General features: G+C 39.3%; 1 protein-coding gene across 2 annotated transcripts in view; it reads left to right on the top strand.

Annotated features, from left to right (window-relative positions):
* Positions 1-19,939, top strand: part of TRIM25 (tripartite motif containing 25) — a 29,777-nt gene extending 9,838 nt beyond the window's left edge. The window contains exons 5-10 of one of the 2 annotated variants that reach the window (XM_020991926.2): positions 7,690-7,767; positions 7,896-7,970; positions 12,199-12,225; positions 12,567-12,653; positions 12,750-12,848; positions 15,449-19,939. In XM_020991926.2, coding sequence (XP_020847585.1) covers positions 7,690-7,767; positions 7,896-7,970; positions 12,199-12,225; positions 12,567-12,653; positions 12,750-12,848; positions 15,449-15,978 — 896 coding nt within the window. In that variant the 3' untranslated portion in view covers positions 15,979-19,939. The remainder of the gene's footprint in view (positions 1-7,689; positions 7,768-7,895; positions 7,971-12,198; positions 12,226-12,566; positions 12,654-12,749; positions 12,849-15,448) is intronic. The other variant, XM_020991928.2, reaches the window with a different exon arrangement.
* Positions 19,940-26,522: the final 6,583 nt, after the last annotated feature.

Raw genomic sequence — 26,522 nt, 5'->3', positions numbered from 1 at the left:
ATAGCTTGCTTTTCTTTTTTCAAGGTGGTTTTCAAAGCTGTTCTGCTTACCTGCTGGCCTTACTTCTGTTTTCTTCTGCACACTGAAAAAAATAGTTAAATGATTCTTTTTTTCATTTTGCTACCTTTTTTGTGTGTGTGTGGGGGGACCCTAGCCCTAACCGCTTCTTTCTCCTTCTAAGCCCTATTGGAGATTTAAAAAAAAGAAAAGAAAGTCCTTCTGACATTTATACACAGCCAAGCAAATCAAATTCTCACATTTACTGTGTCTGAAAATATATGTCTTACTATTCAGCTTGAGTCCCTTATTTTTCTGTCAGCAGGTAGGTAGCATACTTCCTTATCAGTCTTCTGGAATTGTGATTGATGCATTGATCAGAGTCCCGAAGTCTTTCAAAGGTGTTTTTCTTTATACTAATGTTGTTATTGTAAAAAAAAAATGTTCTGTTCTGCCCTCTTCACTCTGCATCAGTTTATATGAATCTGGAACTATCCCTGTCATCATTCCTCAGTAGCCCCAGAATTACTAGTCATTATATTTGGGACAAAAATTCTATTCTGGATGGTAGGGTGGAGATAGTTGGGGGTTATGGTGAGTAGTTTTGGGGAGAACTGAAACATCCTCTCCATACTGGACAAGTTGGGGAAGGAAATGAGAGTTGATACCTTTTCAAAACCCTTTTCTCCTCCATTGTCTCTGCATGCTGTTTAAAGCCAATAGCCAGGTTCTACTCTACTTTTCTACCCTTATTACACATTGTTCCCTTTCTCATATTCTGCATGAAGAACTGGCCTTCTCCCAACTCTCAACTCTCTTCCTTTGCATAGACTGTACCCCATGTCTGCAATATATTCTCTCCTCATCTCCAACTCTTAGAATCCCTGTCTTCCTTCAAAACTTAGTTGAAATATCTTCTACACCTTCTGTGTTAGTTCCTTCTTAATTAACATTCCCCTTCCTCTCTCCTCAATTACCTTGTATTTTAAAGAATCACAGAATTTTTGAGCTGGAGTACCCTTGGTGGCTGTCTAGACCAACCCATACATTAAAAAATCCTCTGAGGAAAATTAAAATTAATACTACTTTGATTCTATAATGTTTTGATTTTATATTGTAATTGGATCTATATCTGCCTAAAATTACCTTCCCATGTCCTTCAGTTGTGGTTTGAGTTAAAGTTATGACTTAAAGAAAAGTTGTTTTCTCTGATACAGGTAGCCCCTAGGATACTTCCATGACATCTGTTTGTTATATTCAAGCCCCACAAGTTAACTTGGCACCATCCTGCAAAGATATGTCTTCAGTCCTTGGATGTCCTTGTGCAATTAGGGGAGTTTTTCTCTTTTCCAAGGAGACTGCAAATAGTTTTGATTCCCTAGCAAAGATTGCAAGATGCAGATGGGTCCCATTGAACAATGAACACTCCTTAGTTGTCAAAGAGGGGCAATGATTAGCCTCATGTGAATGGCAACCCACCTTTTTCAGTTTAGCCAATTGTAATGCTCCTGTCTCAGCCCTACAACCTCTCACTTCTTCTCTATGCCTATCAAAACCTTTTCTTTGTTGCATATCATAAAGAGGTCTCCTCCTTCTTACTGAGGTTGCCAGTTAGACCCACTTTTTAACAGCTGTGTACCTCAGTTTATCTTTATTAATTTTATTTGCCACACCCTAATATAAAATACCCAACAAGTTGTCAGCTAATCTTTACTTGAAGACCTCCAACGAGGGGACATTCCACTCTTGGACAGCTCTAATTATTGTGAAGTTTCTCTTTGCAGTTTCCAACCATTACTTCTGATGCTTCCCTCTAAGGCCAAATAGAGTAAGTCTAATCCCAGCTAGGTGGTGCGGTGGCTAGAGTGCCCAGCCTGGAGTCAGGAAGACTCATCTCCCCAAGTTTAAATCAGGCCTCAGACGCTTCCTGGCTCTGTGATCCTGGGCAAGTCACTTAACCCTGTTTGTCTCAGTTTCCTCATCTGTAAAATAAACTAAAGGAGGAAATGACAAACCACTTTAGCATCTTTTCCAAGAAAACCCCCAAATGAGATGGATAAGACTGAACAAGAACAAAACAACAAATCCTTCCTCCATGTGACAGCCCTTCAGATGCTGGAAGACAGCTATCATGTTCTCCCTGAGTCTTCTCCATACTAAATATTACCAATACCCTGAACTGATCCTCCTAAGAAATGGATTCAAGGCCCTGCATTATCCTGGTTCCTCTCCTCTGGACTCTCTCCAGCTTACCAATGTTCTTCTTAAACTGTGGCAACAAGAACTGAACACAGTATTCCAGATGAGGTATGACTAGGGAATTGCACAGTGGCCCTATTATGTCCTTATTCCTAGATGCAGCCCAGGATTACATTAGCTTTTTTGTCTCCCACATCAATCCTATTGCTGACTCATGTTAAGCTTTTGGTCCACTGAAATCCCCAGATCTTTTTAAGAATAACTTCTGTCTAACCATGTCTCTCCCATCTTGAACTTGTGAGATTTATTTTTTGATCCAAGTACAGGGACTTTTACCTTTATCTTAATTGAATTTCATCTTATCAGATTCAGCCCAATATTCCAGGCAGTCCAGCTTTTTTTTTTAAGTCCAGATGGTTTTGAATCCTGATTCTATCATTCAATATCCTAGAGATCCCACCTAGCTCTGTATTATCTTTGTGCAAAGTTTCATGAGCATTCCATCTATGTTGTTATTGTTTCACCATTTTTCAGTCCTGTTGGACTCTTTTGACCTCATTTGGGGTTTTCTTGGCAATGATACTGGAATGCTTTGCCATTTCCTTCTCCAGTTCATTTTATAGATGAGGAAACGGAGATAAACAGGGTTAAGTGACTTGCCCAGGGGCATACAAGTAGTTTCTGAGCATTCCATCTATACGTTTAACTGAATCACTGGTAAAAATGTTAACTAGCACAGGGCCAAATTCAGATTTATGGAGTTCTCTCTTGGAGACCTTCTGCCATAATGATATTGAACTATTAGTAAATATTCTTTGAGTCAGGCCATCCAATAAGTTATGGATCCATGTAATTGCCTTCTTGTCTGGTCCCTTTCTCTCCATCTTTTCCACAAGAATAGTATGAGCAAAGGTGTGCTGATAATTGTGTGACCCCTAGCAAGGGGCTGGGAAAGGAAGAGGATGTTTAACTTAAATTATTCACATTTTCTCCATCATCTTCAGCCTCAAGACTAACAAAACACAAAACCAACCTTGATTTGTAGTGTTTGCCTATTTTTGAAGTGTGAATGTTCACACTGACAATTTAACAGTTGCCTCTTGTTAGCTGATTAGAGCTGGCTCCAGCATGCCCCTGAATATGAAGCACTTTATGAAGAACTTTACCAACATTCAGGGAAAGTATGTCTATGCTATTCCTTTCATCTACTTGTTGACATATTCTGATGACAAAGGAAAAGAGGTTATTCTGGCATGACCTGTTCCCCTAGGGGGCAACCTGGCCTTTTGAAATCATTACTTCCCTTTCTAGAAATTCATGGAATCTTTAATGAGTTTCCAAGAATTTCCCCAGGAGTTGAAATGAGTTTGTAGACTCTGTTCTCTTCCCTTTTTTCTTTTTTTTTTTTTTGAAAACTGGGATAATATTTGCCATTCTCTGACCCTGCAATATCTCTCCTATTTCCTGTGATCTTTCAAATATTACTGACAGTGGAAAATCAAGCATGCCTGCCAGTTCTTTTATTAGCAAAGGATATAGTTGACTGATGCCAAGTGATGCTTATTCATCAACATCAGCTAAGTTTCTCCAACCATCATCTTACTCATCTTGGGTATCAGTTCCTTTTCACTCATTTTTGCTTCATCATTTCCACTGTAAAGGTCATTGCCCTTTACAGAGAAAAGAGAAGTGATATATGCATCAATCAGCTGTACTTTCTCTCTGCGGTTAATTATCGTTGCATTTACCCTCGAGTAAAGGTTTTATCCCATCTTTCATCCTAATTTAGGTTTTTTATTTTTTTAAACCCCCTCCTTTTTTTTTCTTTTCCTTTTTCTTTTTTAGCATTTCTCATCAGCCTCAGCTTGTTTTGAACTTTAGCTCATATGCTACGGAGTTGTTTTTTTTTATGATCTGTTTCACACTTTTGTGTGTATCTTCTGTTACCTGACCTTGCTTCTTATTTCTGTACTCTGCCCCCCATCCCCACCTCCAAACCTCACTTGTTCAGTGAGTTGTCTCTGCATCCACATCAGTCTCTTTAGACCAGTCCCATTTTTTTTCTCATCATTAGAACTATTTCCCTTTGTATCTTGAGAATTTCATCCTTGAGAATCTTTTCCTTGGGCTGATTTTCCTTGTATCATTTTACTCCATGGGACCTTACTCGTTTTTCCTTTGGAGACATTAAAATCTGCTTTCGCCAGATCCAGGGTGCATGGCAGACTATGCCTGCATCTCCTCTCCTTCTCCGTTGCAGTCTCTTAGGTATATTCATTTCTCCCTTAGCATTCTTATTATTCCCTCTCCAGTAACTGGTTACTTCCCGTTTGGGAGAATCAGATCCAAAATAGAATTTCCTCTTGTTGTTTCTTCTACTTCGTGAAGAATGAAATAAATTGTACTTTGGCAAATCAAGAACATATTAACTGCTCTGCTTCTGGCAGAGCCTTAGAGTTCCATCAGATGTCTGGATAATGGTAGTGCCCCAATCACTACTATATCACGCCTCTACACCAGGCTTGTGATGTATTTCTGTGCTTCTTGTCCATTTCTCTTTCCATCCAGGTGGTCTGTATTATACTTCAGTGACAAAATCATTCTTGTTTCTCCCTCCGTTGAACTTCACCAAATACATTCTGTCATGATTCCATCCCCCTGCTCCTGTATTTCCTCATATGAGTATATCTTTTCAATATTCAGTGTTACCACCTCTGTCAACCTTTTACCTATTCTGTTTCTTTTGGAATGAAATACACCTCTCCAGAGCCTCAGTCCACTCATGGGTTTTAATCTCCCAATTCTCAGTGATATTTTCGAAGTCAAATTTATGTCCTTGCATTAGGACTTCTGTTGCATTTTGCTTGTTGCCTAAACTTTGGGCATTAAACATTTGAGGCCACAGGTTTTGCCAAAGGATCTGTTCTTGTCTTTTGGCTCCTATGAACTTCAGGGTGTTGAATTGATTCTCTCCCTTTTTCATAGCTCCACCCTGTGTTATCTAGCTTGAGGGATGTCTGCTTCCTCCCCCTCCCTTTTAGTTTAAAGCTCCTGTGATTAAATCGGCAAGACACTCAGCCAATTTCCAGGCAGCTAGATAACTCAGTGGATGTAGCACTGGTCCTGGAGTCTTCCTGACTTTTTGAACCTGAGTTCAAATCTGGCCTCAGATATTCACTAGCTGTGTGACTCTTGGCTGGTCACTTAATCTCTGTTTGCCTAATCTACTGGAAAAGAAAACGGCTGACTATTCTAGTATCTTTGCCGAGAAAACCCCACACAGGGTCATGAAGAGTTAGACGTGCCTGAAGAGCAACTCCATTGTGGCCCAGAAATCTCTTGTCTACGTATTTTAGGCCACGCTCAAGAAGCCCAGATTTCATTTGCAGACGCTACCTTCTTAGCCAGCTGTTGATAGCTCAAATTAATTTTTTTTCTTTTGCATCGCTTTCATTCAGGGGACAGCAGTGAGGAAAACAAACTGAGGCCGCTTCAGTTTATTGATAATCACTGACAGTGACTTTTTAGGCTACCGTTTGATGTTGTTGCTGTTGTTTCAGTCACGTCCGACTCTTCCTGACCCCATTTGGGGTCTGCTTGGCAAAGAGACTGGAATGGTTTGCCATTTCCTTCTCCAGCTTATTTTATGGATGAGGAAACTGAGGCAAACAAGGTTGAGGGACTTGCCCAGGGTCACACAGCTAGTAACTATCTGAGGCCAGATTTGAATTCAGGTCTTCCTGACTCCAGGTGTAGTGCTCTATCTACTGTGGCCACCTAGTTGCCCATAGTACCATTTGTGCCCATATTAATCTCCAGAAGTTGTCATCTGTTTTGATGAATCTTGGGAGTCTTTATGGTAGGTCTTCAACCCTTTCTTTTCTTGTTACCAGGTGGATAAGTAGCTGCCTCCATACCCCGAATTGGGGATTCACCTACTATTACTACAATTACTATTATTTGTCACTTCTTCTATGACCCTTACTAAATATCTCATCTGGTAGCTTTGGTGGCTCTACTCTACCATCTTATACAGGACTAATTGCAGGGAATCACTACCTTCGATTACTCTCTGATTCTCCCTCAATCTTTTACTTATTTACATTGTATAGACTTTATTTCTGCCTATATGTTTGCATTGTCTTCCACCTGATAGAGTATCAGCTCCACAGAGAACAAGCCAAGCACAGTTTCACTAATGTATCTGTATCCTTGGTGCCAGGTGAATAAGAAGTGCTTGATGGTTAATTGATAGCCCCGCTCCTGATCTCTCTTCTGGATTCAGCTGGGCGGTTTTCATTATCATTTGGTTGTTTATTTCTTTTTTATAAAACAGACTTTGCCACCACCCGGTCATCTCCTGGCAGAAGCTGGCTGATTAGTTTGGGGCCACTTAAATCAACTTTAAGGGAATTTTACATTTGATCCAAGTCATAACTTCTCTATGTTGTGATCTGTCAGCACCTCCTAGCCATATCATTTTGCTCATTAGCCTTACCACTAAAAAGTTGGTGTAGGCCAGAAAAGAAGAAACTCCAGATTGGTCTGCTAACTACCTTCTTCACTGAAATTATACTTGATTGGGTGGAGAGGCCATTGGAAAGTGTTGACCAAAATGAAGTGTTTAAATCGTCCATTAATTTCAAATATCCAAATTCTCCCTATTCCCCCAGTGTGTCTCAATTAACTTGTTAAGCATTTATTAGGCTTCTGCTCATATTCAAGGCATGTGCTAGACGTTCAGGGGGATTACAAGGACAGACAAGTATAGGCACAATCATTCTATGGCTTAGAGTCTAGTACAGACAACTGGTATATAAAACAGGTTGGCTTAAGTGCACAAGAGTGGTGCAGACATGCTCAATAAGCATTTATTAAGCATCAGCTGTGTGCCAGGCACTGTGCTAAGTGCTGAGTATATAAACAAAAGCAAAAAACAGTTCAGGGAGCTCAGAGTTTAATGGGAACCAACACGCAAACAACTATGAACAAAGCAGACGTGCAAGATAAACTGGAGAGAATCATCAGAGGGAAGGCACTAGCGTGAAGTCATGGCACTGGTAGAACCAAGGAGGCCAAGAGATGAGGTCTGTCTTGGGGGAAATCAGTGAAGACTTGTAGAAGCATAGAACTTTAGAGCTGAAAGGGATCTCAGAGAGCTAGCTCCAGCTTTGTGGGGGAGGTGCATTTGTGTTGGGTCTTAGGGGATGGGCAAGATTTCAGTTGTCACAGATGTGGGAGAAGAGTATGATAGGTATGGTAAATGTTGTGAGTACAAGTACAGAGGTAAGAAATGATGGGATGTTTCTAGGAGATAACAGGTAGTTTGGCTGGGCTGGAGAGAATCTTGTTAAATGAGACTAGGAAAAAGCAGACTGAGAATAGATGGGGTTAGGGGTAGGGCTTTGCGTTGGGTTGGGGAGTTTGCAGAGTGGCTGATGTGTTTGTTTGAAGCTCAGTTGTGTGTACTGATCCCAATCTCTGTTGGAATAGATGATTCTGGAAAACCTTCGTCTTTCTTTGGACCAACATATCCCAACAGAGAGTATCGCCAAACAAGACGGATGCCCAGTAAGTGATTCCTCCTAAGGCTATACCCTGCTGTGCCTATGGTGATGCTTTTTGCTGAGGAAATGGCTAAGCCTGTTGGTAGGTGTTACTGGTAAGATGCTCATGGTTCTCTTTTCATCTCTTAAAAGGGGACAAGCCAGGGGACAAAGCAGAGCCCAAGCCACAGAAGCAGCAGCAAGAGAAAAGTGGGGTTACAGATGAGAGTAAGTAAACGTGGAAAAACAAAAAGCAATTGGGTTTTTGTTTGTTTCTTTTTGCCATCTCTACCCTGAGGAAGCGAAAAGAATTTTGCCTTGGCCAGTAGATGCTGGGTAATCATCCAGTTCAACCCTCTAATTTTGCCGATAAGGAAACAAAGCCAGAGAAATTTAGTAACTTGTCGGAGGACATAAGTACTAAGTAGCAGAGTGACTATTCTAACCCAGGTCTTCCAGTGACCTTTTATTTAAACTTTAGATTGAAATGTTTTCATGTTTGGGTTCGGGGGGGAAAATACTTTTCACTTTTGGATACATTTTATTGCTGCCTTTTGTTTTTGCATCACAGTAATTTCTGGAACATCCTTCCTCTTTCGTCCCCCAACCCTTCAAAATTGAACCCTCCCTTGTAACAAAAACAGACAAAACACCCAATTGTTTCAAGCAGAAAACACATTCCAAGTTACAAAAGCCTGACACAGGACCTTCTGGCCTCTGGATGTCAGTGCCCGTGTTTACATAGTACTTTACAGGCTGCAGCACATCCCAACAGCCCTGGGTCATTGAAGGATAGGGGACAGAACAGGGGGTGTTTAAGCTGGAGAAGAGGAGATAGGGGGTGATGTGAGAGTGCTTTTCAAGTTATCTGGCACGTGCATATGCATATAGCAGACTGCATATGATAAGATATACAAGATTCTTTCCTAGTAGATCCCTGTCTTTGCTGGGAGGAAGGAGGTAAGAATGTCACTTTCTTCTGAAGTATTTGAGAATTTGGTGGGGATACCTGTAGACCATAGAAAAATTTAAGAAGGGGCAGGGGGGTCAAAGAAAAGGAAAGAAAACTGAGTCACTGAAAGATTTTTTTTTAAATGCACAGAAAAGAACAGGACAGCCACAAGTAATCACAGATAAGCAAGAAAGCTTTGAGAGTTTAAATGTTGAATTTATTATGTATTTAAAAAGAAAAATGAACTCTATATAATAGAGATCTGCAATTTCATGTAATCCTTTTTTCTTTTCTACTATACGTATGGAAGTACCTTTTTATTCTATTTGTCAAGTTCAGAATTTTTTTAAAAAGAAAAATAGGTGGAGATTAATTGATGGGGGTAGGCAAGAGTCTCTTGTTTAAAATGTAAACGTGGAGTCAAAATTTAAAAAATATGTAGTAGCTTTACTTTTAATGTGCATGTGTATATATTATGAATTTCACCATGGGAACTATAAATAAAACAACCAGACCACGGGGAAGATGGGATCCTGAGTTAGGTCAGATGTGTGGTTATCCTTCAGAGCAGATAGGAAGGTAACTAGATAGATAAAGCATTTATTAACTACTTAAGAAAATCTAAAGGGTATTTTTTAAAAAAGAAATGAAAAAGGGGCAGCTAGGTGGCGCAGCAGATAAAACACTGGCCCTGAAGTCAGGAGGACCTGAGTTCAAACAAATCTGGCCTCAGACACATAACACTTAATCGCTGTGTGACCCTAGGCAAGTCACTTAACCCCAATTGCCTCACCCCCCCAAAAAAATCAAAGAAGGTATTAAGCTCGTTCTTTACAATTTTGCAACATTCATTTCCCCATGTTTTGTGACATTGTTGTATTTATTGTGTAAATTGTTTTCTTGGCTCTGCTTACTTCACTTTGCATCAGTTCATGTAAGTGTTTCCATACTTCTCTGTATATTTCATGCTCATCATTTTTTTTTGTTTTGGGGCTAGGCAGTAGGGTTAAGTGACTTGCCCAGGGTCACATAGAATGAGAACCTGAAGGGTAGAGTGGAACAGGAAAAAAGACACAGAAGAAAAAGGACATTAGTTTAGCCACCAAAAGAGACTATAGAGTCCATCTAGTCTAACTCCCTTATTTTACAGAAGAAGAAACTGAATCCCAAAGAATATAAGTGATTTTCCCAAGGTCACACACCTAATATTTATGCTGTGTATACTTATATGCCTGTACCTTACACAGTGCTTGAACATAGCAGATGCTTAAAAAATCCTTATTGATTGATATTTATATCAATTACCTATATATCTTGGACAGCAGACATATTTGTGGGAAAGATTTTTTTCTCTAATTAACAGCTTCTCTTATAATTCTTATTCAAATGCATTGATTTTCTTCATGCAAAAGCTTTTCAACTTTATGAAATAGTCCATTTTATCTTATATGATCACATTTCTCCCTTATTTAGGTGAGAATTCTTCCCCTAGTGTAATCCTTATGTTATGGTGTAAGATACTGGTCTGCATCTAATCTGCCAAATTACTTTCCAGTTTTCTCATTGTGATTCAGGGAGTCTTTGATACTAGGTGTTTTAGGTTTGTTGAACACTAAACCACTATGCAAGACTATTTCTGAGTCTTGTTGACCTTGTCCATTCCATTGATCAACTCCTTAATTTTTTTTAACTTGTATCAAATAATTTTGATTAGTGTTTTTTACTATAGTTTAAGATCTGGTAATGTTAGGCCTTCTTCATTCCTTTTTTTTTTGCATTTATTTTCTCTGAGGTTCTTGACCTTTTGTTCCATTAGATGAATTTTGTTATGTATCTAATTCAATAAAGTAATCCTGGGATACTTAGTTTGATATGACATTCAATCTATTAACTGATTTGGGTGCTATCATCATTTCTTGTTATGAAGATTGTTTCATATTTGTATTCATGCAAGTTCTGAGTGTGAATTGTTGAGTAGGTGTTAAGATTTTATACATTTTTGTAACTATATTGAATGGAATTTCTTTTTCTGTCTCCTGCTGGGTTTTGTCACTAATATAAAGAAAGTCTGGTTTTGTAGGTTTATTTTGTATTCTGCTGATTTCTGAACTTATAAATTGTTTTGATTAATATTTTCATTGAAGCCATCATATTATCTGCAAATAGAGATGATTTTGCTTCAGCTGATTCCTTCCATTTCTTTGTCTTTTCCCCCCCTGTTATGGCCAGCATTTCTAGACCTATATCAAATAGTAGTGGTGATGATGGCCATCTTTGCATTACTCTTGATCATATGGGAAAGCCTTCTTTCTAGTGTTTACACATTACAAATAATCTTGGGTTTTCATTTTATATAAACATTATTTATCAGAGTAATAACAGGTCCATTTAATTTTATGCTTTTTAGTGTCTTTGAAATAGATTTTTATGAACAATCTTTGTTTTAATGTCACCTAGTTTTTTTGTTGTTTAGTTGTTTCATTTGTGTCTGACTCCTCATGACCCCATTTGGGGTTTTCTTGGCAAAGATACTGGAGTGATTTGTCATTTCCTTCTCCAGCTCACTTTACAGGAAGCAGAGGAAAATAGGGTTGAATGACTTACCTAGGGTCACTTAACTACATCTAACTTGTACAACTCAATGGGGCCTGGAATTATGCTTAGATAAGCATCTAATATAGGTCAGATTTGAACTCAGATCTTCCTGACTTCAGGTGGGCTCTCTATCCACTAGCTCCCCGCATAGATTTACCCAGTGTGTTTCTTCCCTTTCCATAGAGCTATGCCATGTAACAAATAATGTTTTTAAGAAGCAGAGAAGAAAAAATTTCAGCAAAACCGACTAATACAAAAACCAAACCCTGATGTTATATACCCATAGACTCCCATTCCCACCCTCATCTCTGCATAGGAGCAGAGGGAGTGTCTGTTTCTCACATCTCTTCTTTGGTATTAAGCTTGTTCTTTACAATTTTGCAACATTCATTTTCCAATGTTTTGTGGCATTATTGTACTTATTGTGTAAATTGTTTTCTTGGCTCTGCTTACTTCACTTTGCATCAGTTCATGTAAATGTTTCCATACTTCTCTGTATTTTTCATGCTCATCATTTTTTTTTTTGTTTTGGGGCTAGGCAGTAGGGTTAAGTGGCTTGCCCAGGGTCACACAGCTAGTAAGTGTCAAGTGTCTAAGGCTGGATTTGAACTCAGGTCCTCCTGACTCCAGGGCCAGGTGCTCTATTTGCTGTGCCACCTAGCTGCCCCTCTTATCATTTCTTATAGCACAGAAGATCCCATTCTATTTAGGCACCATAAATTGTTTAGTCCTTCTGCAGTTGGTAGGCACCTACTTTCTTTCCACTGCTTTGCTACCACAGAAAGTACTGCTGTAAATATTTGATTGGTTATAGAGCCTTTATATTTGTCAGCATCATTGTCATCTTTTGAATTCTTCAGTTTTTTTTATTTAAAATATCTTAATGCAGAAAATTGTATTTTTTTTCAGAACAGGAAAAGAAACCTAAAAAACCTAGTAAGTATAAGCAACTTCTGTACCTCTTCTCCCTCCCCCACAACGCAACACAAACTTAGTGCTGCAAGCTTGTTTCTTGGGCTCACAGCCTGGAACCTTAGTCAGTAACTCCAGGATATGGTTGTTTCCCTCCCCCCTCCACCACCTTTCAGTATCTTCCTAGGTGTTCTGATTACAAACGAGCCATATAGTTGGGACCAGATGGGTTTTGCCCCTGGCATTATGTCTGTGTTTAAATGATTTAAGCCCAAGTTATTTTTAAAAAGCAGATAAGGAATGAGTCGACCAAGTCCTGCCCTGTCCTTCCTGCACATCACCAATTTAATTTTCTCCTCACTTAGCATCTGCTACTGCAGCCACCCCCAGTCTGAATCCCAGTGTAGGATCTGTGACAGACTTAACAAAATTAAAACCAGCCCTCCTAGAGAGTAAGTACTCTTGGGAATGGGGAGATGTGTGCTCTTGCCTTTTGAATGTCTTATCCTGAATTTATTTCGAAACAATGACAGATTTCTCCTCTGTAGCTATAGAAAAAGCCAGTGCCTTACCAAAGAATTCACCAAATCGGAAGACACAAGTACTAGAGGCCTTCTTGGCAAAGTCCAGACCAGAGCTCCTGCAGTGTAAGTGCCATTATCAGTGGGGGAAATACCTGGGATTGTAGGATCTACAGCTGGGAAGGTCCTTAGAGGTCATCTCATCCACCCCTTTACTTCCCTTACCCTCTACTTCCATTTTAAAGATGGGGGAAATGAGGCTCAGAGAGGGATCATAACATTACAGATTTAGAGTTACAAGAGACTTTAAAGTTCATCGAGTCCAAACCCTTTTATTTTACAACTTGGAAAAAAAAAGATTTCTAGAGAAGGGAAAGGACTTGCCCAAGATCACATAGTGAGTAATGGAACCTAGGATTTGATCCCAAGTCATCTTCAAGCTCCAAATTCAGGGCTCTTTCCACTGTACTATATTGCCTCTCACATGTGGTAGATCTCACTTAGTTTTGAATGTCTTTTCAGTGAAAAGTTATTGGACTCCTATCACACTATTAAGGATTTGGCCTTATTAATATAATTAACAAAGAAGCATTTATTAATAATGGCTAGAGGAAAAGATGGCTGATATTGGTCCCAATATATGCTGTCTCCAAATATAGGCTGTATCCCCTAAATGACATCTATAGTAAGGAAAAGCATGTTTAAAAAAGTTACATAAAATTATCATATATTTTTTTAAAAATAGGCTTTTTGGTTTATTATATTTTGTTATATTTTAATCATTACTTCTCTCCTCCTTGTAGTGATACAGAAAAGAGAACACTAGCTCTGGGTGTGACTTTGGGCAAATTACTTTAACTGCCCAAGACCCCAGTTTTTTCATCTGTAAAATAAGGACAAGATGGCCTCCAAAGTCCCTTCAACTCAAGTCTCAGATTCTATGATCTTAATCACTTTCATTGTTGTCTTCTTAGATTTAGAGCTGGAAGGGGCCTTGAGAGGTTAATTAATCCAACCTCTTCATTTTGTAGATGAGGAACTGAGGCTCAGAGATGGACAGTGACTTTAAGGTCATGCAAGTAGTAGGAGATCGAGGCAGGATTTGAACTCAAATACCCCAACTCCAAACCCAGTGTTCTTTCCACTCTATGAAATTGATTCTTACCTCAGTTGATGCTTATCTCAGCATAATTCCAGGCTCCATTGAGTTGTACAAGTTAGATGTAGGAGCAAAATCTAGGCTCTGTTTAGACTAAAAGAATATTACCTCCATTTTACCAATGACAAAATGAAGGCCCAAAATAGGTTAAGTAGCTTACCCAGGATCAGCCAGTCAGCCAACAAACACTAATTAATTAATTAATTAATTAATGTTTTCACTAAATATTTATTAAGTGAATACTACGTTGGCAACATTTGCTAAGCATTGGGGATGCAAAAAAAGACAAAAAGACAGTCCCTGACCTTAAAGAGCTCACGATCACCATATAGTATAGTGGCAGTTAGGATTTGAATCCAAAATGAATAATAATAATAACAACAACACCACCACCACATATAGTACTTTAAGGTGTACACAGGCTTCATTTAATTATCTCATTTGATTCTCATAATAACCCTATAATGTAGGTATTATTATTACACACACATTGATATGTATATATATACACATATAATTATGCCATAATATATGCAATATGTATATATATATATATATATGCGCAAACAATCCAGCTCTTGAAATGTTAGCTGCCATTACTGTCCCTAGTTTACATATGAGGAAACCAAAGTTAGGAATTTAAGTGACTTTTCCAGGGTCACACAATTCTTAAATGTCTTAGACTGGATTGGAGCTCCAGGCTTCCTGGCACCAAGTCTGCTGCTCTGTTCACTCCATTACCTAGATTCATGGCATGGTACCAAGTCCTTCCTCTTTAGGAGCTGATAATCTAATATTGACTTGGTGGTGTTTGTTAAAATGGAAAGAGCACTGAAAAATCCTGGTGACCTGGGCTTGAATCTTGGTTCTGTTGTTTACCAACTGTATGCTCTTGGGAAAGTTAACTTCCCCTATCTGGGCCTCAGTTCCTGTTCAAGAATTGATAACAATAATAATAGCTAATGTTTATAGAGCTCTTGCTATGTGCTAGGCACTGTGCTGAACATTTTACAATCATTATCTCATTTGATCTTAAAAATTCTGGGCAATAGGTGCTATTATTATCTCCATTTTACAGAAGAGGAAACTGAGGCAAACAGGTTAAGTGATTTGCCCAGGGCCACACAGCTAGGAAGTGTCTGAGGCCAAATCTGAATTTGAATTCCAAATCTTCCTGACTCTTGGCCCAGTGTTCCATGATAAAATGAGCGGATTGGCCTAGATGACCTTCCAACTCCCATAGAAAGCATGGAGAAGTAAAAACAAACAAACAAACAAAAAAACTGCCAGTTAATTTTAGGTCAAGTTGCTAGATTAGTATATTGAGGGTAAAAAAAGATATATAATTGGGCAGGAGTATGGAGATGGGAAAGCAAAACTCTCCTGAACTCAATCTGAAAAAGCTTTTCAAAGAGAGGGGATTTCAAGAGTTATTTGAATGATGGAGGAAGAGTGGTTGAGCAGGGAGGGGTTGGAGGATCGTGTTTCACCATGTCAAAGAGGCTTCTGTTTACTCTTTTTAGTTTGTTCTTTGCACTTTTCCTACCCAAGAGTTTTGTCTCTATAGATGCTACTCGAGTGGTTCTGAATTACAACACCGCCAACCACAAAGTGGCCTTGTCAGAGAACAACACTGTAGCAACCGTGGCCACTGTCCGCCAGCCCTACCCACCCCACCCTCAGAGATTCACCCACTGCTCTCAGGTGCTTGGCCTGCAGGGTTACGATTCGGGAGTCCATTACTGGGAGGTGGAGCTGCAGAAGAACACCTTTTGTGGCATTGGCATCTGCTATGGGAGCATGGATCGTAAGGGTTCTGACAGCCGACTGGGCCGCAACTGCTCCTCCTGGTGCGTGGAGTGGTTCAACACCAAGATCTCCACTTGGCACAACGATGTGGAGAAAAACCTGCCCCTCACCAAGGCCACCAGGATTGGTGTGCTCCTGAATTACAATGACGGCTTTGTCATTTTCTTTGCCATCACAGATAAAGTTAACCTTATCTATAAGTACAAGGCAGAGTTTTTGGAAGCAGTGTACCCAGCCTTCTGGCTGTTCTCCAATGGTACCACTCTATCTATCTGCCCACTGAAATAGGAAGTAGTTTTACTTAAAGGGTGGGACCCCGGTGTTCACACTCCATCCAACTCAGGTTACATCCTGTGATGAGTTCGAATAACTATCCTCTGAGCTAAGGCTGTCTGGTTATAGGAGAAGCAATCTACTCCCATACCATGATGGCATTCTTCTTTGGATCATTTTACAGATAATTCCGTGTGAGGTTGGGAAGTGGATTTGGGAAGGGGAAGTACATTCATGTTGATAGTGGGGGAGGATGGCACTTAGGGTTCAGTTAAGCTGAATTTTAAGGCCTAAAATCACCTTCTCATTAGGTAATATGACCTCTCAAAGTTGTACTGGCCAGTGCTGGTAATACCAGGCCATTGGGCAGTTCGCAGAGGCTTAGATCAATGCTAACCCAATCCCTAGAAAAGTATGAGTAGTACAGGCTGTCCTACTGGGTTGCACCCTGAGGGTTGGGTTTAGCTTATGTGGTATAACCTTGCCATCCTTCCTTTCTCCTTCCAACCCTAACTCTCATGATTATCTTCATCTTTTTGATTTTTTAAAGTAGTGATGTAGAAAGAGAAGCATTTGATATTGGGACCTTGATGCCAACCTCCTTCCCCACCCCCAACCCCAGTAGTTTTAACTCATAAGCCAAAAAATTTCAAGAGCTTTGCTGACTAGTCATGTGCTGCTATTGTGGTAAATTATAGTAACTTGTTATTGCATAGGGAAGAGGAGGCTATATATTTTCACGTCCTAAGAGAAGAAATTCTTCAATAATTCTTTACCGAGGATTAAAATTTTAAAAAAGAAATCATTCTTTATTTTATCTTTGTAGAGGGGAGAAAAAATATCCCTGGAGGTAGTTTTTAAAACTTTCCAAGGATATCAGGATCTTAGATATGGCTCCAGAGGGGATTATAATGATCATTTAGCCTAGCCCTTTCATTTTATAGATAAAGAAACTGGGACCCAGTTAATCTATTACTTGCTCAAGGTTATACAGGCCATGAACTGAGCAAGGACTGGAACCCTAATTCTTTTTCTCTAAACCCAGTACTCTTCTGCTATAGCAGGCAGAACTAGATCCTTTGTCACTGTATGTGGCCTTCTAAGATGAGAATAATTATTATTTTCCTTTCTGACTGCCCAGAGCATCCCTTATCCAATCCAAGGCTCTAAAGTCAGGTCCAAAGTGAACTAATGGGCTGTGGAGGGGATGGTCTCTGGCTTTGGATAAGCCAGGCCTCAGCTTCTGAGTTCTTAGTCAAGTGTCATCATTTGGGGAAGCTTTGACTACCACTCCCTTGCCTAAGGCTCACAGTTGCTACAGCTGACTGAGACCTTTCCTGTCATGGTACATGTTTACCGGAGGAGAAATAGCACTGGTGTTGATCCCAGGCTCTTGGAAGCTCATTAATCTTTCTTCCTCCCCTCTAACCTGAGTTTGTTTAAAATGATAACCATGGTTTTGCCGATGCTTTTCATCTCTTTCATTTGTGAATAACTCTTTTTTGTCTATATTATCTCAATGGACTAATGAGTTATTGGCAATATGTAGACACAGTTGGTCTTGGAAAAAAAACCAGGTATGTATAATGTCTGAATCTTCCATGTGATTGTGTCTCTAAGAGACTGCATCCTAGTAATGTTGGGGTGCTAGACAAGAACACGTATTTGAAACTTCAAACTCGACCCCCCCAAAAAGAAAAGAGGTAGGCATTCACTTGAATTGAGGCCATAGGTATCATAAATTTTGAGCTGAAAGGCATTGTAAATGTTGTGAAGTCCAACCTCCTCATTTTACAGATGAGGAAACTGAGGCATATAGAATTTAAGTGTCTTGCGTAGAGTCATACAGCTACTTAGTGTCAGAGGCAGGATTTGAACTCAGATTTTCCCTGAATTTCAAGTCTAGTGCTCTAATAATTATACCACGTCAGTCTCCAGATTTTTCTTTTTTATTCCTTCCTCTTTGAACTTGGGTTGTCTACATTATCTAGTATGGCATTTCACTCCTCTCAAAACCCCCCAAACTAATTTGGCCGCAGAATGCTTTGGGATTTGAAATGCTAGCCTAGAGGTAATTAGAGGTTTGGGAGGATCCCAAGAGAAAACCATGGAACAGAAATAAAGGAAATTGTCAATTTTCATACTGGAAAATTATTGTCTATAATAGGTATTTCTGATACATAGATGTTTTCACATTTGATGTATTTTTCTTAAGAGGGGAAAATATCATTATCAGTGAAAGCATTTCACAGAAACCTCTATCCATGTCCTGTGTAATAGTTCAGGACGTGCTGGTCTAATAACTTGCACAGAACCTGTCACAAACATAAAGGTGTGGACTCATCTTCCCAATGATCCGAAGTAATGACATGGGTTTTGTGGTATAGTTAGGCCTCAGGATCCCAAGGGAAACTGTTTTTACACTTCTTTAGACACTGGAAGGAAAGTTCTGGAGTCACCCTCTCAACTTTTAAAGTCCTTCTTAGGTCCTCTGGGACGGAAGGCTTGCCATGAGCTTAATTTTAGAAAGCCTGATTCCTAAGGAGAGAGAACCTCTCCTGTTCTCTTGCCCCAGATACAGTAGCAAAGAGTTGTGTCTTCTTGGCAAGACCCACCACTATTTCTCTACATAGAGTTGCTCTGTTTGTGAGAAAATAATAAAGCAGAATTACTCTGTTTGGAAGAGATTAATTGATACAAATGGTTGAAACTTCTGTACGTATGTATAAATGCAACATCTTAACAAGAGCTCTGGGACGTGTGAACTTCTACTTAGTTCGTTTTCTCTGAGAGCTTTAGTTGGGGAAAAGAAGGCCTCTAGGTCCCTTTCCTTATGTTATAAGGATAAATAACAAAAATGTGTAGAATAGAAAAACATGCTTTGGGGGAGACTAGCCTTGGTGATGCTGAGGGCAAATGAGAAGGAGGTGACCACTAGGCTCCCACCTCCTTAAGCAAGAAGATAATGCAGGATCAGGTTTCTCCCTAATATTTGTTGACCCAAAGTGTAATTGACAGACGAAACTCCAACATGTTTTTGGTTTCTTTTTTAAATATCACACCAAGCACGCTCTGGTGTTTAGGATCTCAGTGTTGGGAACCTTCCCAACTGGAGGCTTTGAGCTATTGTGATTGTATTCTAGCTTTTCCTTCAACGTAAATGCCACAGAGCAGCAGGGGCCAGGACCATGGGGACGTGAGGGACCATCATTTTGTTCCTATGCTTAAAAAACAAGCTAATTGTCGTAAGAAGGTGTGGTTGATTAAGGAGGAAAGGGCTGCTTGAGGCCAGCCAATTATACCCTCCATATTACCACCCCATGATTACTAATGCTACAAGCAGGAGCAAAATATCGTATACATTCTCACAGAGCCACTCTATTGGTTGTTTTTACTTAACTGGTTTTCCTGATAAGGAAATGGATAGCAATCTATTACTTAGCGTGATGTAGCAAAAGTTACGAGCTAATAGCATCATAAACCTAGAAGTAGAAGGTCCTCAGAAACCATCTCATTTAACCTTTCCATTTTAGAGATGAGGCAAATGAGGACAGGCAAGTGAAACAATTTGCTCAAGATCACAGAGGTAAAAAGTGTCAGAGGTGGGATTTGAACCCAAGCTCTGAACACAGAGCCAGTGCTCTTGTCATTGTCCCCTGCTGCCCCTTGTCATGTTTTTGCCTTTGAATTCTCAGTGCTTCATACATAGTAAATGCTTAATAGTTGTGAAATTGAATCTGTTTTTTTATCATTGATTACTTTGAGATGGATCTCTAGCCTATAATGAATCCTTACTCTGCAAATTTTCCTCTATTGATCTCCATTGATAATTGTAGAAGCTGTAGAAATTGATTTTTCATGTACCATGGGAAATGCCTATCCTGTGGTTATCTGACATAACCATGCCTTTGAACCTGAGTCCAATAAAATTGCATCAAAATAGAATTCAATAAAGTTGTATCATGTCAGAAATGGACTATGGCTGTTTTTTTTTTTTTGAACTATCAGTGTATGTTGGAGGGGTGGGGCTCTGAAACATTATGGACAAACAACATGAACCATTAGGGAAAAACAAATGTCCTCCAAAGTTATTCTAAATGTACTTTCTTGTAATATGTAAAACAATATAAGCCTTTTAGAAATGGAGGGGAAAGAGGGATGTGGTGATGTATGTCTGTGATTCCTGCCACTGGGTGGCAAGGAGGCTAATGGGTCTCTTGAGCCTGGTCATTCTGAACTGCAGTAGGACTAAAGGTGATTGGCTGTTCACAGGTCAGAAATAGGGCAGGAAGAAGGGAGAGAGAGGGAGAGACATAAGGGGAATGGAGGATGAGAAGGAGATGAGGGAGGGGGGAGGATAGCAGTGGGAGAAAAGTTACTAAGTTATTCATACCCTTTGACCCAGTGATCCACTCCCACTTGTGTACTGTAGGAGGTCAAGGATAGAAAGTTCCCACATGACCAAAATCTTCCTGACACTTTTTGAAGAAAGAACTGGTAAGAAAATGGGTGCCCATTATCTGAAGAATGGCTGAACAAAATGGCATGCGAATGGAATATTATGGACCATGTGAAATAAGCACTATAAGAAATGATGAATGTTAGGAGTTTAGAGAAATATCAGAAGCCTCTGAATTGATGCATGAGTGAAATAAGCAGAACCAAAAGAATGAGGCATGCAATGACCACAACTATAAATGAACACTGAAAGGAAGCCAAATGCTGAGTTACTGAGTCTTGATTTTAGAGAACAGATGAAATAGCTCCTTTGGCAGACAGGTGAGAGAGTATTGGGGCAAAATATTGTATACATGGTCATACAAAGTCACTGTTGTTTTTGCTTAACCTTTTTCTTAAAAGGATATTTTGGGGAGAAGGGGAGGGATATCTAGAAATAACTGATTTTCAAACAAAGAGCATTAGTAAAATATTTAACATGGGTAGCTAGGTGGCACAGTGGATGGAGCGCCAGCCCTGGAATCAGGAGAACCTGAGTTCAAATTCGGCCTCAGACACTTACTAGCTGTGTGACCCTGGGAAAGTAACCTAACTTTGCCCCAGTTTCCTCATCTGTAAAATTCACTGGAGAAGGAAATGGCAAGCCACTCTAGTATCTGTGCCAAGAAAACCCCAAATGGGGTCACAAAGAGTCAAACATGACTGAAATAACTGAACAATGACAAAATATTTAAAAGAACTAGAAGGAAAGAGAGGGAAAAAAAGATCCTTGCATCCCCTTTCTTTCTCTTATGTTCACCTCCTGCCCTGAGTACTCAACTGACTGGTAGCAGAGCAAATAATGTCTCACTGATAGGCTTGTTTTCAGACAGCCATTGAAGTATCCCTGATTTAAAGACTGTCCTTTAGACTTTCACTGGCAGCCACTCTCTCCCATTAAAAGGTTCAAAGACAGTGGTTTCTGAAACTTATTCAGTGAGGCAGAATTGGTAACTTGTGAGGAACTGAAGAGGAACTAGTTTAAGAAGTCAATTTGTGGTTCACTTCTACTGACAACTGTTGAGGGCCCACATCTTTCTACTGTCTTGTTTCCTAGGCAGCAATCCCACAATACCATTACATCATAATGTTGGAATTGAACCCTTTATTGCACTTTGTGTGATAAATGAATCTATATCATTTTGAGGCATAACAATTTCATTTATATAATATATAGGTAATTATGTTCATGAATCCAGGGAGTGGTAAAGGGAGGAGAAGACATTAAAATGAAAAAGGCTATTGAAAAAGGATAGGTTGGGGAGCAGTTCATGAAGGGGAAAATCAATCAACAAGTATTTATGAAACTTTTACCTTATGCCAGACACTATGAAAAGTGATAGTGATATAGATACAGCAGTAGAAGTTCTTGTCCTCAAACAACTTAAATTCTACCATGACTTTGGCTGATTCCATCAAATAACCTTTTTGTTGTACATTATGATGTACGGTATGATTCCAGGTTTTTTGTTAATCATTTTCAAGAATTCCAATGATCATTAAGTTACCTTCCTTAAGCTGTTTTCCAGATCAATTATTTTTGGTATGAGATCTTTTATATTTTCTTTAATTTTTTTTCAATCTTTTGATTTTATTTGAATATTTCTTGCTGTCTCATAGTCATTGATTTCTATTTGGGCTGTGTTTTAAAAGAAAATAAAGCTTTATTGCTATTTTTGTTTGATTATATCACCAAAATATTCCCCAATATACTTATTCCTTCCTTTCCCAGGGAGCCATTCCATGTAGCAAATAATTTCTTTTAAAGAAAAAGGAGAAAAATAAATCATCAAAACTAATTAATACATTGAACAAATCTAAAAAATACATGTGCAATTTCCCATACCCATAGACCTTCTACTTCTACAAAAGCGTGGAGGGAGGGTGTTTTCTGAAATCTCTCCTTGGGAGCTATGCTTGTTCTTTGTAAGTTGGCGTCATTCCCTTTTGAATATTTTGATTGTTCTTTGTGTTTACATTGTTATAGTGGTGAATATGGGGCAGCTAGGTGGTACAGTGGATAGAGCACCAGCCCTGAAGTCAGGAGGACCTGAGTTCAAATATGACCTCAGACACTTACTGGCTATGTGACCCTGGGCATGTCACTCAACCCTGTTGCCTCAGTTTCCACTGAGTTTCTGTACAAATGAGCTGGAGAAGGAAATGGCAAACCACTCTAGTATCTTTGCCAAGAAAACCCAAATGGGGTCACAGAGAGCTGGACATGACTGAAACCTCTCAACAACAAAAGTCGTGAATACTGTTGTCTTTGCTCTATTTATTTCATTCTGCATCACTTCACACAAATCTTTCCATGCTTCTCTGTATTCATCATATTTGCCATTTCTGAAAGCACAATAATATTCTCTTACATTCACGTATCACATTTTATTTAGCTATTTCTCATTTGATGAACATCTACTTTGTTTTTGATTCTTTGCTATCACAAATAGTGCTGCTATAAATATTTTGGTGTTTATAACTTTCTTTTTATCAGTGCTCTCCTTGGGATATAAGCCTAGTAGTGGAATTATTTCTGCTGTGCAGGCCATAAATTCTGCTCTCATAATTTTTATTTCTTTCTTAAACCATTCAGGAATATCTTATTGTGGTTCTGTACTCTTTTAGGAATATGCAAAGCTCTCCACCTTATCAGGTGTTGATTCATTTTCCTTCATTTTGTAATATTTATTCATAGGTGTCTGGACTTGTTTAGATTTTACCTTCTGTTATTAATCTTCCTGTAGCCTATTTGTTTAAGGTCTTTAGAAAACAGTGTCCAGTTTTCTTGCTCTGGAGGTCTTGGGTAATTTCAATCTTTCCCCTCCATATTGCCCATCACTCACTTTCTGACTTCCTCATTTGAGGTTTCCCTAGAGGTTAGACTTCAACACTGTTTCAGCCTCCTTTCTTACTGGAGAATTCATTCTTCACTGACCTTAGTTTCTGCCTCATGTTACTTCTGGGAGACTGAACTTGCTTGTGTAACCCTGCCAAAGCGTGGTGGCCAATGGGGCAGGGGTAGAGGGTGCGGTGTTGAGTGAGAGCATTAGGATTAGAGATTAACTTTCTCTGCTGATAATTTGTAGGTGCCTCCTTAGGGTTCCTGGTGTTTAAACCATGGAGACAGCTGAAATTCCTTAATTTCTTGTCCAGAATTATTATTTTGGAGAAGTTTGAGAGGATGTGATGATTAGAGAAATCTCGTACTCCATCTTGTTGGTCATACGACCCAAAAGGCCCTGATTGGTCTGTTCTCCACCTTGAGCTCAGCACTTTTTTGTCAGATGTGGTACTTCATTGCAGGACCTCTAGAAAATCATTTGGTCATTGCTTTTATGGGTGTTCTTAAGTCTTCCAAAGTTGTTTTTCTTTTTTTTTTCTTTTTTTCTTTTCTTTTTTTATTTTTCTTAGGCAATTGGGGGTTAAGTGACTTGCCAAGGGTCATACAGCTAATAAGTGTTGAGTGTTTGGTCTGAGTCCAGATTTGAACTCAGGTCCTCCTGACTTCAGGGCCAGTGCTCAAAGTTGTTTTTCTTCGAAATGTCATAATCATATGAATTTTTCCCTTCGTTCTACTCATTTACCCTTGCATCAATTAATATTTTCCCATTAATCTCTGAATTTGTCTCGTCTGTTATTTCTTATGGAAAAAATGATTTTCTAGTACATTCAAAGGCCACAATTTGTTTAGCTGTGCCCAAATTGATGGACACCCTCTTAGATTCTAGTTCTTTGCCTTTCCTTTCTTTTTCCTTTTCATCCTTCTTTCAGAATCAGGAAGTTTGTTTTGCTGGTGACTATTCCCTCTCCAATGTTATCTTCCGTCTAGACCCAGCTTTCTTCCATGGGTTGGCAATGGATTCTGCCTTCACTTTGTCCTCTGGTTCTAATAGATCGGGGTAGATTTCATTTATGATTTCTTGAAATACAGTGTCCAGGCTTTTTTTTTTAATTGTGAATTTCAGGGAAGTCCAATTATTCTGAAATGACCTCTTGATCTGTTTTGCAGCAGCTTTTGATATGATAGATTTTACATTTTCTTCTATTTTTTCAAACTTTGGGTCTTGTTTTAATATTTCTTACTGTCTTGTGGAGTCAGCAAGCTTCTGCTTGGTTTACTCTAATTTGCAGGGACTCTGTTACTTGGGTAATGTTTGCCACTTTCTATTCTAAGAAGTTTCTTCTTCCAGTTCTTTACACAGGAGCTTTTATTTTATTTTTGATCTCTTGCTTCATTTCTTCTTCAGATTCACATAGTCTTTGTGGGAATTCTCTCTCTCTGTGTCTCTGTCTCTCTCTCTCTCTTGTCTCTTTGCTTGCAGTTGTTCTGACATCACTCTCTCCTTTATATTGGGTTTTGGACAACTCTGAATCTATAATAATATGATAATTGCTTATAAATGTTGCTGTTTTCTTCAGTTTAGTTATCTTTCCAGCCTTAAAAAGAATTGGGTTTTTTCCAGGGATAGTCATTTCCCTCTGCTGTACTTTTGGTTGGAGTGATCAGTCCATCTTGGTTTCACCTGGGGTCACCTGGATTCTTTGTGCTGACCCTTCCATTACCCAGGCTTTAGACCCCTGGATCTTTGAGGTTTAGAGCACTGGATCTTCAGGGCCTTTTCTGGTGTCTCAGGACAGAGTCTTAAGGACCTGGGCCTGGGGTATCCTGGTCTGAGCAATGCCTGATGTGCGCTTGTCACTACTATATCCTTATTGGTTGCTACTGCTCCCTGGGAAGGCTTTCTGGGTGTGAGCTTCTGACCCTTGGACTTTCTGGAGGAGCCATCTGTTCTAGTTGCCTCCAAACACAGGCAGCATATTTTTTCTGACCTATCCCTGCCCATGCTGAGAAGTTGCAAGTTTGTTCACCTGTGGTTGTGTGGATTTTATCGGCAGGCCTTTCCTAGTGTTTGTTGGTTTCTACCAGACTTTCTCTTTACTCTTAGGGTAGAAGTAGTCACTTTCTGTAATTTCCCATTGGATTTCTTGATCTTTAGTCAGTCTGGTATGAACTGTAGGTTTTGGCTGGACTCAATTTGGGGGAGCTAAGGTTTCTGCCTCTGATCAGACAGCTATCTTGGCCAGAAGTTAACCAGAAAGTATTTAAAAGAGAAGTGAAAAGCTGTGATGACTAATTGGATGTGAGGAGGAGAGAAGGGGTAAATTAAAGATGATCCATGCCTACGAATCAGAAATTGAGGGAATGCCCATCAATTGGGGAATAGCTGAACAAGTTGTGGTATATGAATGTAATGGAATATTATTGTTCCATAAGAAATGATGAGGGGCAGCTAGGTGGTGCAGTGGATAGAGTACTGGCCCTGAAGTCAGGAGGACCTGAGTTCAAATCCAGCCTCAGACCAAACATCTGACACTAGCTGTGTGACCCTGGTCAAGTCACTTAACCCCAATTGCCTAAAAAAAACCAAACGAATCCCCAAAAACAAAAAAACATAAGAAATGATGAGCAAGTGGACTTCAGAAAAACCTGGAAAGACTTACATGAACTGATGCTGAGTAGAACCAGGAGAACATTGTACACAGTAACAGCAACATTATGTGATGACCAGCTTTGGTAGACTTAGCTCTTCTCAGCAATGCAATGATCTAAGACAACTCCAAAAGACTCATTATGGAAAATGCTGTCTCCATCCAGAAAAAGAATGGTGGAGTCTGAATGCAGATTAAAGCATAAAATTTTCTCTCTCTTTTTTTTCTTTCTAATGGTTTTCCTTTTTGATCTGATTCTTCTTTCACAACATGACTAATGTGGAAATGTATATCAGATTTCATGCTGTCTTGGGGAGGGGGAAGGGAAGGGAGGAAGAAAATTTAGAAGTCAAAATCATATAAAAGTGAATGTTGAAAGCTAAAAACAATGAAATTAAAATTTTTTTTTTTTTACAAAAGATAACCCATGCCTAGGTGAGTTGAAGGATAGTGAAATAATTGGCAGAAAGAGAGTCAAGAGAAGAAATTTGGTGGTGGTGGTGGTGATGAGTGCAGTGTCAGACTAATAATTTTCTCATCTATACAATGAGCTGGAGAAGGAAATGGCA

The sequence above is a fragment of the Phascolarctos cinereus genome, unplaced genomic scaffold (assembly GCF_003287225.1).
Source record: "Phascolarctos cinereus isolate Bilbo 61053 unplaced genomic scaffold, phaCin_HiC Scaffold_5;HRSCAF=322, whole genome shotgun sequence".
Taxonomy (NCBI): Eukaryota; Metazoa; Chordata; class Mammalia; order Diprotodontia; family Phascolarctidae; genus Phascolarctos; species Phascolarctos cinereus.
Note: the sequence above shows the minus strand (reverse complement) of the source record. Positions and strands in the feature narration are given on the sequence as shown.